This window comes from Lytechinus variegatus, chromosome 3 (assembly GCF_018143015.1).
Source record: "Lytechinus variegatus isolate NC3 chromosome 3, Lvar_3.0, whole genome shotgun sequence".
Classification (NCBI taxonomy): domain Eukaryota; kingdom Metazoa; phylum Echinodermata; class Echinoidea; order Temnopleuroida; family Toxopneustidae; genus Lytechinus; species Lytechinus variegatus.
In genome coordinates, this window is record NC_054742.1 from 69716770 (window position 1) to 69730099 (window position 13330).

The window sequence follows — 13330 nt, forward strand, 5'->3', positions numbered from 1 at the left end:
TGAAATCACAGGATTTACTAATAATATCAACTTGTAACTTGCCACTTTTAACAAGCTATATATGGAAACGCGGAACAGGCCCAATAGGCCTTGCTGCATCAATACTAATATCGATGTTAACTAGGCAATCAATGACAATTACCATGACAACCTTCAACAGCCAATCAAAATCAAGGAATCCACAGTAGTTACAACTAAAGATACCATCAATGTGAAAATTGTGAAGTTTAATGCGATGGGACTCTGGGCATTCCATAAGTTATACATTACCCCCCCTAATTTTCCCTTTTCACCATTATGGGAGTAAATATTCTATAATTCTAATCAGTAATAAACTCTGCATTCAAATGCTTGTTAACAAAACAAAGTTTAATCTAAAAAGATCAGATTTCAATTTTAGTTGATGGGAATACAAATTGAGAATCTGAGAGAATCACCGGTCGAGTGTAAATGTGTGAGTAACTAAGGGCCTTTTCACACGTGAATCTTGAATCATCATTGTAATGATGATTGCAATTCGTCTTTAGAATCATCGGACCTTTCACACGGACCGATTACCACGCTAGCCCACTTTGCTAAAACGTAGTGTGAACACGAAGTGGGCTTAGCTTAACCCCAGGAAATTGGTGGGGCTAAGGCCCCCCTTAGCCCCACAAATTTCCTGGGCTTAAGGAAAATATGTGCAGTGTGAAAAGCATAATAGAAAGCATGAATGCTTGTAAGCAAGCAACCAGAGGACCGACGGCTCCGACTGGACCTGGTGATGAGGATACCTGCCTTTATACACCACAGGGCACTAGAGCACCAAGTGAGAATCGAACCCGGGTCACCGGAATCTGAAACCCATGCTCTACGGACTGTGACACAATGAAGAATAATTTTTTTCTTAGAAGGGGGAAGCTGTTACAATAGAGGTCCATTATTTGCAATGATTTCAGATGTCAATTAAGGAAGAATAAATGGGCAGCGCAAACAAAGAGTGGATAGACAGACGTCAGAATTGACGTCAATCCCGACAAAGTGAATGAGGTATGACCAATTTCCCATAACTGTCATTATGTGTTTCTCATATTGAAAAAAATAATAACAAAAAATGAAAATTCTAGAGAGATATAAAAATACATTTTGCATTGTTTTTATAATACATACCTTTAATGTTTACATATAATCATATCATTGAAGGAAATGAATAATTTTTTTCTTTTTTTCTCAGATATCAAGAGCAAAAGACCACAAATAAAATCTTGAATGCGAGAATAAATAAAATTGGTAGTGAATTTTTTTTACCATACTGTAGATCCAAAAATCAAATACTTTATTATCATTTTGCCTCTTAGCATCTCACGAGATGATCGTCAATATTGAATATATAACATATATTTCATAATTTTACATTGAAAAAAAAATACACATGGCATTGGCAAGTAACATAATACTACAACTGAGAGAGCTTAAAAAAAATTTTTTACACCAGTTTCCCTACATATTGGATGAGTAGGTCCATGTTACAAATATAATTCAACTTTCTGAGAAATGAAAATTCCATGTGTGAATAAAAATAACATTTTCCCAAGGATGAGTCGAGACCACACTTCCAAATAAAAAAGCCGTATAAGCTAAAACAACAACAACAAAGCCGCCAGAAATCTTCTCCCGTACATGTGAATTGGGCCAAGGCTAGCAGGCCTAGACTCCGACCCCGGCATTTCCATGCTGATCTCAAATTCAATTCACAGGTCTTTGTGACTAATGGGGCATTGCAAGAAACTTGCGATCAATTGCAAGTCTATTTCCGTTCCCGAAATCAAGCATATGCCGTGAAATTAATTGCGAATTTGCGATTGATTGCTAATCTGCTCCATGAAACAAGGAGTATAATCTGATTAGCTTATAGTTAAAAGTGATCAATCAATTGTAAAATTGCAACAGAATATTTGCGGTTGATTGCAAATATTTTCTTGCAACACCCCCTGAGACATATATGACTGTATTTGTTTGTTAAGATTAATTATTTCAGCATGTCTTCTAAAGGCATTTACGTTTGCCCCATCTAACAAACCACTTATTAAGCAATTCATATTCTGACTAACCTAATTATGTAAACAGATGAATACCAATGATTTTTATTTTTCAACTGCGATCCATTCAACTGTAATTCGTTGTGGAAACTGGTCCAGGATATTGAAGTAATATTTCTCATAAAGTGTGAATTAACTTATCCATTTCAAATAAACTATGTGTATTTTGCTGATTTGATATAAGGCCTGAAAGAAATTGCAACAGATTTGCAATAAAATAGAATTAATCATTAAATGACTAAAAAAAAACAAAAAAAAACAAACAAACTAGTCATTTCCTTTGACCTACAGGTATTCAAAAGTATGTCGTTTTCTAAAAGCAAGGTTTACAAATGATACAGGTCCTACACAAAAAGATTAATTGTCCTATATGTTTCCTACTATAAAAACATAACATGTACAATAATGATGTCGTGAAAACAATACCATGCACAATGCTAGCATTTGCAAACGAAGTCTATTGCTCATAAAAGGAAGAAAAAATGAATGAAATAATAAGAAAATAAAAGAGTACTGAACATAATATAACAAAAATATTGGTTCAAAAATAATGTGTCATCTTCTCAGCATAATACCTTTGATTGCCATTTTTAAATTTGGTATTTCCACTTTGTTTCTCTGAGACAATATTAAAGGTAAGCAATAAAATGATCACCATATAAAAAAAGAAGCCATTTGGTATTCATTAAAGAGTAATATACTAATACAGAATCATCATTTCTGAAATCGGCAGCAACATTCATGGTTCATATGAAAGGAGTGAAAAGATTCATGCATATATGTATTAATATGCATTACGATCCGTCTGATTCACCATAACTTGTCAGCAGGAGAGATGAACATGTGCGAACCCTGTGGTTTCCCTTCAAGTATGACTCAAAGTCAATCAGTGAGTCATCACCTGCCATCATCACAGTCCAGACGATCCTCACTCAAGGCCTCCCATTCTTCGTCCTTGACTCACGGTGAACTTGACATTGGTGAAACGTCCATCATACTTTGCAGCAAAGGCCAGAGATGCACTCCTAACAATGTATTCACATCAATCGATGAATGTAGGGAGGTCCCTGGTTACGACTTCTTCACCGTGCAATGCTTTAAAATAACTTTCTATTTACAGGCTTGCATTGAAGTCGAAAAGGATCGGCTCCGAGGCCTTGTAGTGTTCTTAGATAGCCACAGTAAGATGAACTTGGCTTCAAGCTTTCTCCCTATGTCATGAAGCTATCACAGACTTTTTGGCAGATTCAAAGAACATCTGTAAGAAAAGACAAACAGAAAAAAAATGTATCATCATTTCAACAATCATCCTTGGAACGATGAAATCATCAACACTTTCTGCACGATGTGGTAAAATTCAAACTTCCATAGAAACATTTTCACTGGTTGTTATTATGGTGTTCATTATTGATAGAAAAGTAATCATGAAAGCTCAAAAGGTCATAATTTGAAAAATATTAGAAGATAGTCTAAAGATGGGCACTGTTGCTTGAAAAAAATATGCGTTTAAAAGCAACTTTTCATTAGAAAATCAAGCACAAGTCCCAAATCTGTGCTTTTGATTGGTTGAAGATCAATCTACAATTGATTTCAACTCTTCCGGCAAGGGGGCCTGGTGCTGAGATTGACTGCTTGTGGAATAAATGCTAAGAATCAATGTTAAAATCGTGAAGTACAGGCCTACCAGGCGGTTCCATGACACTTGCTCCGGCGACAATCGCTCCTCTGTAAATTCCACACACTTATCGAATTACCAACTTCAACTCTTAATTTAACATTATACCTTATCCTAAACCTAACATAGATGTAAAACCCTATTGCAACCCTAACCTTATATCTTAAGACGAAATAAAGCCCTGAACAATTGTCGCCAGAGCATATGTCAGGTCACCCTACCAGTCACTACCTTCTTTATGAAAAAAAATACAGTGTAATCTTACAGTATTCTTTCCAATTTCTTGCAACATTATCCTTTTTCTTTATCTTTTGTCACCTAAGAATAAAAGGTATGATTGTACTTGATTAGATTTTGGACCACTGTTCAAAATAAAACCTCTAGTTAATGGGGGAGGTCACCAGGACATCAAGCTCACTTTAGTAGTCAGCAGAAAAATAAGAGATATATATTCATGAGTTTTCATTGATTTACGGATTTTAAAAATGCCATTAAAAATGAGAAAGATTTACTGGTAGCTCTGTCAATGCATAATCATACACTTTATTTCAAGCACAATTCTCTGAAAAACTTTCAATCATCAGGAACCCTTAAAATAAAAGTTTATGGAGTTCATATTACAGGACAAGGGGGGGGGTTACTTCTCATGTGACATCATAAAAACAAAACTGAAAAAATTTGAAAGTGAATATTTCTCTCATTTTAAGCTTTCATTAATCCTGGCTTAATGACAGGGTGAATAAAAAAAGTTCCCCTTAATTCACAGTCACAGGATCCGAAAACCAAACTTGAGAATTGAGATCCCCCATCTCTACACAGCTAACTGATGCAATCCTCTCTTTCTCCATCTCCATGATGACAGGGGGGAATCCCCCATTCATACAATCTACATGAGTCACTCGGTCTTCGGGCATCCCAACTATTTGTTCATTATCTCAAATAGCATTGTAATAAATATTGACATCAATCTTCAGGGATGTGGTTCAGACCACAGGCTCCTTTTTGGTCAAACAAGGGTTTCTTATTTGACCGAATCCAACACTCGGATGTTTATGACAAGCCATGAAAGGCAACTGCGGGGGAAGTTTGCTCTGAAAGACATCACTTCAAATTCCTTCGTGACTAGCCAAGTTATTACAGCCTGAAGGAAAAAAACATTTTTTTTTAATAACAGTGCCCTCATTATTGGAAACACCCTTGAGCCAAGAAAGATGCATTATGATGAGGGAATTGCAACACTCCCAACCTGAGCACACCTATCTTATGAATCATTCAAATGGCATGGTGCAATTTCATGGAACATTAACAATGTCTTATGAATTTTGCACCTGAAACATGATGAAGAGTAATACCAAAGAGGTAAAAGACTAGGTGACAATTTGAATTACCAGTGCACATTTCAAACACAGTTGACACATGCTTAAGATTAACATAATTTTCTTCTTTTTTTCTTGCAGTTAGTGTTTTTTTTTTCAATATTTAAGAAAATTGCTCATAATATCCACTGTGTGAGAAGAAAACAAATTGTCTGTTTTCAACAAGCAATCTTGCCTTGTTTTGTGTACACACAATTTGTATACAGAAATATCCAACTGGATATTAACTAATTTTTTATACTGATATAATGCAAACCTATCAAATTAATTGGCAATTTTCATTATTTCTTAATGAATGCTATAAATCATCACACTTATAAAAAATGAAATAAACAAATCTCTTTTAACAATCATCTATGAGATTTAATCTATAATATTCTCTAGTTTAGACAATCATCATAAACCATGAGTCATACACAAAAAATGTTCAATGCTTTTTATTTTTCTAGCATCTCAAATTACATTGGCAACTACATTTTGCTGAGCACTGCTTGAAGATACAATGAGGCCTAAGTAAAGATAGCAATTGAAGCAGTGTTGAGTTTTGAACACTATGACTCATGGATTGTGTTTTCACTTTGTACTTTTTGGGGTCAAAACAGATATTCAGGGGCAGTGCTACAGGGGGCCCGGAGGAACAACCACTCCTGAGATTTTTGAAGTAGTGGAGGAAAAGTTGGAAAAAAAGGGATTAAAAAAGAGAAGAAATCAGGAAGAAAATGGGAGGACTAAAAAGAGAGGTTATGTAAGTTCATAATACCCCTTGTATCCAATTGAGAAAATCAAATTGTTCACCTTGGCCCCCCCCCTCCATATCAAAGTATTCTTGCTTTGCCCTACAATAGTCATACAAAGAAGTATGATTCATCATCCAGGCCATTGTGACATTGGTTCATTGTCCATGGTGTTTGACCACACTTCATGGCTTCACACTGTGGTCACATATTTTCACATTTCAAATCAAAAACTTAAAAAAAAAAATTGTTTGTTTACAATCATGTCTAATTATGTAAATATTGTGATTTCTTGTAATTGATTATTTATGAAAACAATAAAAACATAATTAAAAAAAAATCATGCAGAGATGCTGCTGAGTTTCAATCATACTCTGCTGTAAAACTCATGAACCACTTTCTGGAGCAGGGGCAGATCCAGGATTTTTTCGAAAGGAGGGGGGGGGGCACACTTTTCCCCGAGGAAAATTTCGAAAAAAAGAAAAAAAAGGGTTTTAACCAAAAATTAAGGGTATTTCGTCCACGAAAAAATTTAACAAGCAAAAATAAATGAATTGAATAACAACAAAAAAAGGGTCTTCACTTACAAAGGGGGGGTACACTTTTGTTTGAATGGCATTTTTACATTACAAATTTTAATTATGCCTCTCAAAAGGGGGGGCATTGGCTGCCTGTGCCCCCCCCTCGATCCGCCAGTGCTCTGGAGTCCAGACAGAGTTACTCCACGATGGAGGGCAGTATGAAAATTCTAAGAATATTTTTATCCAGATTCAAAGCAAAGTACTCAACCACTTCGAGATGAGGGTTACAAACATAGTTAGTCAGCACCTGGTGTGGTATCGCCTATCTTGCGCGTAAATTTCATTTATTTCCGCATGAGGGAGATTCCGCGCACCACCCTATGGTGCAAACTTGCTTGGAAACCACGGAAACCACTGCGGATACACCGCTTGCCAATTTGAAAGGGGGGTGTAATGTTGGTAATAAGCGTATCAACTCAACCTGGTCCAGAGTTACTCAGAGTAATATCACCTTGCCTTCAGAATGAAAACGGCCATGGTTACTCATTAATCTTACGTTATCTTAAATCTCCCTATAATGTGAGTCACTATTCCAGTTTATCAAATTATGTTTGTATCCTTCATGAAACTAAATCCTATAATGTATCTCCATTAGTTCAAATAATATATTCAGATGATATTTCAGATCATCTGAATATTTTTTTAATGCCCATATTATATGCAATCACTAAATTTGGAGTATAAGTGTTCAAAGGGCCTCACTATTTTTGTTTCAAAAGAAAAAAAAAGAGTGAATTACATGTATTCTTCTTTTATAAGTAACGGGGGAGGGGGGGGTGCAAAAATTACAATTTGAAGCATGGGGAAAAACAGAGCCCATTTTCTGAATACTTTTTTCATTTACGTTTAATCCTTCCAACCAATCTTCGCCCAGGTTGGTCTTTCAAATCTTTTGATGCCAAGTAGTTACATACTGTATTTTTCTTTTCATATTTTGTACATGACATGTAGATCCAGACAGGGATATTTAGTTATTTACCTGCTAGTACTAGACAGAATCTGATAAAATTTTATCAAATAATTAAAGTTTAAGTTCATTATCAAATGCAAAGTTTCTACTGTTCGAAGTCATTATGTATGAAACACGTCCCTGGTGGATAAACATGTAACCCAATAAAAAAAAAAAGAATATAATCTGTTTGGTTGAGAGCAGCTGGTCAAATCTATAACTCTACCTATACAATAGACCAGGCTTTGCACCTGGCTAGTTTCAGACTCGGCAAGTGTTTGTGGCTTACAAAAGTACTCATTTGATATAAAATTTTAATTTCATTGAGCCTCGGTTCAATTTCATAATGATCAATGGGAAAATACAATAATATTGTAATACATTACATAGTATTGTGAGACATGCCTTGAATATTCAGGAAAGTATGATATATACGATAGCCTTACATGTATACATATCAGCATTTCAGCTGTGCTGAACACTAATAAGCTCATTAAGCTATTCAGAATATTCACAATTTATTGCCTTGTTTACAAGTGCAATGAAGTTAAAGGGCAATCATCACCCGACCCAATGCCAATATATTTCAGATCGGATGAAATCAGAATAATATTAAGAATACGGGGTATATATAGCCTATAGCTATTTGTTTTTAATGAATTGTTTCTTTTTAATTTTTTTTTCAAAACAAGCAAAATTTTTAAGTCATAGCTTCTCATTATACATCCCATTATACTTCATTGATTTTTCTCTATCTATTGAAATCAACTTGTCATTGGGATGGACTCGACCTTTATGGTACATGTAATTTTTGTTATAGATTTAATTTGAGTTTTAAAGTGTGATTGTTACATTGCATCAGAAAGATTCATAAACAAAATAAATATATGAATGGACTCACAATTCGGCTTTACTCACTTTTTCCCAATGGAATGAAACAAAAAATACATGATAAACAATACATAATAAACATGTACTGTAGGCCTATATAATTCATTTTGTGCTGTTTTATTGCATGATACATTCCAATCTTTTAGTTTACTTACCTTACAAAAACTCTTGAAATTTTTGCCATCCATTTCTTGAAGAGCTTGACAAAATGCCTGTGATATTAAGAAAATGCAAAATAAACGCAATTATATAGACAAAGAAATTAAAAGTAAAACTTTCAAGGTTCCTTTTTTCCCCTTCACTCCAATTTGCATCTACAGCAAGATCTTGACTAAAGACATCGTCTAGACATCACATCTGGACTCCAGACACACCCAAAAGAGAAGTCACAACAAAATTGAATGTCCCCATATTCACCCCATTGTATTAAACAGGGTGGAGTGAAAGGTGGGCCCCTATCATATCATCATCAAAGGGATGCTCCAGGCTGAAAATATTTAGATCTAAATAAATATAGTAAAATTTTAGAGAGAAAAATGCTGAAAATCTGATCAAAATCAGATAAATATATAGCCATTGAATTTTAGAGATTTACATAATTCCGGAGAAACAGTTCTAGGCATGTCTTTTTTTCTTATGTTATTACATGAAATCGCAATTGTTTCATTTTTTTCATAAATGTTTTAATGTTGTGTCTCCATTACTATGAAATAAGTTGCAAGAAATAACTAATGCAAGTCTTTAGAATTTAATAACGTCGTTATTTATAATAGAATTTTGATCAAATTTTCAGCATTTTGCTCGGCGAACTTTACTCTGTTAATTGAGATATAAATATTTTCAGCCTGGAGCATCGCTTTAATATCGTATCTATTTTTTTCCTTATTTCTTATTTTCTCTTGTGCTTCTTATTTCTACATCATTTAATTGATATCATTAGTATTTTTGGCTGTTAACAAGCCTAATCACAAATACAAGATAGAATCGGAACCACTTTTTATCATGTCTGGAAAGCAAAAGACATGGAACTGTAAATGACTAACAATTCAACAGGAAAGAATGAAAAGTGAATTATTTCAAAGCCATTCATTTATTGGTAATAATTCAATGCATTTCAATTAATTAATGAATCTGTCAACTAAAAAAGAATGGGCTTTCAGATATTATATCATCTTTGTGGACCTGTATTTCAATGATGATCGTTAAGATAATTGAACATGGTTTGATGACTTTGTTAAGTATTACAGGTGACAATGGCAAAAGATCGCCTCTTCGGCCAAAATGCGTAATGCTGTTTTTTATCTTTCTTTTTTTGGGGGTAAAACTGCAATATCAATGTAATTGCATTAAAACTAGACCTATATCACAGCAATGGTGTGAGAAAAAAGTTTTTTGCACAATACTAAAGTCATGGGAAATGAATTTGTTGCTTTACATTTGTGTTCCTCATTAAATCTGCTAAAGATAAAACATATCATTGTTTAATAGGATGTCTTTGATAACCAAGCAAACATAATATGGCTCCAACAGGACAATGAATATCAAATGCTTCATGCTTCCTGCCACAAATTTAAAAAAAAGCCGGAGATGAACACGACAGACTTTCATATTGTATTATGTATATTTCAATTTTTTTTGTTCACGTTTTGGTTGATTTCTATAATTCACCTGTTGTCCATCTGTTCTTATCATAGAGGAATCCCACTTCCTAGTACAAACCAACCAGCCCATTAATCCATTTTCCTTTGAAATGGGGTTGAACTTCTGATAAAGCAAAACTTTTTTTTTTCATTCAGAATGTTTCAATGAATTTATAGAAGTGAGCAAATTTTGAATCTCATCTCTTGTGTACTGGGCTTCGTCTTACAAAGAGTTACGATTGATCCAATTAATCGTAACTCTATGGAAATCCATCAGTGTCATGAAAGAGCCCTGTAAATTCCTGAAATGTTGAGTCAAATTCACCCGACCATTCAAGAAAAGGTACCTTAAATTTGTGAAAAGTCGGGTCCAGTTTAACAGATGTTTTGCGAAAATTATAGCAAAATTATTGAATAGTCAGGAAAACCGGACTCAAGGATTCAGGAATTTAGGGGGTCCCTTTCGAGAATTATCGGGTGTGTGCGACTGCCCAACCAACTCGACAACCTTATGTGATGATACAAGCCCTATGAAGCACCCATTTTGGACTTTTTTGCATTTCTGATATTTGTTGAGGTTGCATTTAAACACAACTCTTTCTGCAAAGGGATATCAAAGTTGTTCTGTGACTTCAAACCTGCCAAAGCCATGAAAATAAATAATCCAAGAATAATGAAATACAAACCAACAAAATGAATTTAGCATTCTATGATTTGAATTCAATCCATCATCAGTCAATGAAATGTGAATAGGTACATTTGTACCGTGTTTACACATTGACTCGGCTCGGGTGTTGAATCCGCGAGCCGGGTTGAACACTGCGAAGAAGGGATCAGAGATCGCGCTTATACGTACATATAAAAAGGCGAGTTCAACACGGCTCGCGGATCTCGAACGGAAGAAGAATTATGACATCGCAAATTAAACGCGGGAAATTCACCGCCGGAATCGAATCTTGTCCGTGCGAACAACAACAATGCCAAAAGTGAAAGCGCGCGCAGTGACCTGGTCAAGAGAGTTCGACACGGCTTTCTGTTTACACACGAAAAAATTGCCGAGTCTGACTCGGCTCGCGGGTTGAAACCTACGATTTTGGCGGATCAAAAAAGCCGTGTTCGACACGGCTCGCGGATCACACTGATCGCGTTTACACAGCATAAAATTGCCGTGTTGAGCACGGCTCGCGTGTCGAACCCCCGAGCCGTGTCACTGTGTAAACACGGTATTGGAGGTGAAAAGGGACATTCAGAGTTCAAAAGTTTAAACCTGGGGTTCATTTCACAAAGCCAACATCAATGGCAAATAACAAGGTGCTCTTACAAAGCTCCAGAAATCCTGCATTATAATTGTTCAATGGGAAATTGTCAACGTGTGAGTTGATTTTACCATATAAACCTAGTTTTGTGATGTCTAATAAAAAAATGATTTCTGCACAGATCATCAATAATCATTTTTATAGGGAGAGATTACTGCTTATCACATTCAAAGAAGAGAAGTTGTGCTTAATGTGCAAAAATAAATCTGGTGATTAGGCACAATGCATCAAAGGTCAAAGATAGGACATAAATACTTGATGATCAGACACGGTCTATTAATATTGGGTTTGAATATGTGACAAATTGCCAGTGCTGAAAAATGCTAACTTTAAAGCTACTTCATAAATTTGAACTTTAGCATAGTTTGCGAAAATTCTTTGGATTAGAAAATAATTATTATATGGACATAAACTGTTCAATTTCATTATTATCACAAATAACATAACCATCATCATCATCATCACCACCACCACCACCCCCCTTTATCCATACACTAAACAAAATTGTGAAAATCTAAAAGGTGTACTGGCTACAAGAGCAATAAAATAAAATAAAAATATTGTTTTTTCTTTGTATGTTTTATTAAAATAAATCAACATAACCATTCATATTGATGGTCAAGAGGTAAAAATTTCTTTATTTGCTGATAATTCTGTGTGCTTTTTGGATGGAAATAAAACAAGATTAGTTTTATGTACATTAATTAATAAGTATTGTATGTAGAGATATACAATGACATGGGTAATTCTATGAGCCTCAAAAGACAATGCCCACTCGGCGGAGCTCGCTCGGAGTGCATCTCCCAGACCTGGCATCTCCTCTTCCTCCTGGCATGAGATCAAAGTGATGAAATTTTTTCGAGCCGTGCGTCATGGAAATTTCCCTTCCCTTAAAACACCTTGAACTTCGCGGATGAATGATAACATCTGTGCTTTGAATAACACCAGGAGCATTCAGGACATCCTAAAAATGAGGTTAACCTAATAAATGAAAGTGTTTGCAAATGTGCAATATATTCTCAAAATTCTTATGGCTGTCTATGTCCTGACAGCCTATATTTAGCCATGAATCATTTTACATGCTAGAGATATAAAAATATGTCTGATTAATAAAAGTCTGTTAAGAAACATCTACTGAATTCCCCTACCTGTACATAAATAAATTTTCATATCTGCACGTAAAAATATATTATACTACACACTAACTTTACATATTTTTTTGATATTGTATGTATGTACAGTATATAACATCCAATTAGCTTATTCTTTTTTCAAAAATTAATTAGTGATCTGATGATGAACAATGCCCTTTTGCAATTCACCCTTCCTGTGTCCCTTCCCCACCGAGCCAGAAATACCCTTAACCCTTTACCTCCTAATTCTAAAGTTCTTGCACAAAAAGCACCTCTCATAAATAGCCTTCCTCAAGAGCCACTAGGTACTTTCTAAATCAGATTTCAAAATTGTGGTTAAAATAAATACACTTCACTTTCTATGGACCTCCAAGAACAAAGGAGGATAGGTTACAGAAAAAAAAAATTAACTCCTTTATTGCAAAACCCCTTAACTCCCTTCTGTTACCATGGTTATATGTGATTTTAATAGATCTTAAGTTTCATACTTGTTTGATCTTTTTCTCTATTTAATCAAATCGTCTTGCTATTGGCATGAGCTTGGCCTTAAAGCACTTCTTCATGTAGTACCCCTTATCTCCATTTTTGTGTCTTTAAACACATTAAATATGAAATTCTCTTTATAATTCCAAAAGACTTTTTACATGGACAACACGGTACTCGTAGGCAATGGGTTATAATAACGGCGATGTTGAAAGTGTAGCGATTGCCAATGACATTAATCCAGTCGAAAACGGCTTGCGTGACAAGATTAACTCGGCTAATCTATATAATCTAAAGGTTATTCTATTCAAAGTATAATATAATCAGATTACAAGGCCTTAAATCAATCTGGAATAATCTAGCAAGGTGAAGCGTAGACACTACGTAATGTACCCAATGATTGCGCAACTGGGTATTTCCACGCATCGGAACTGCACCCCAGGACTTTAATAGGGTGCAGTTTCACTATTATGG

General features: G+C 35.0%; 1 protein-coding gene across 1 annotated transcript in view; it reads right to left on the reverse strand.

Moving 5' to 3' along the window:
• Window positions 1–2803: 2803 nt before the first annotated feature.
• The window catches only part of LOC121411805 (exportin-T-like), a 79811-nt gene continuing 69284 nt past the window's right edge, over window positions 2804–13330 (reverse strand). Inside the window, exons 21-22 of the mRNA XM_041604672.1 lie at window positions 8440–8496; window positions 2804–3336 (exon numbers count right to left, since the gene is read on the reverse strand). Coding sequence (XP_041460606.1) covers window positions 3295–3336; window positions 8440–8496 — 99 coding nt within the window. The 3' untranslated portion in view covers window positions 2804–3294. The remainder of the gene's footprint in view (window positions 3337–8439; window positions 8497–13330) is intronic.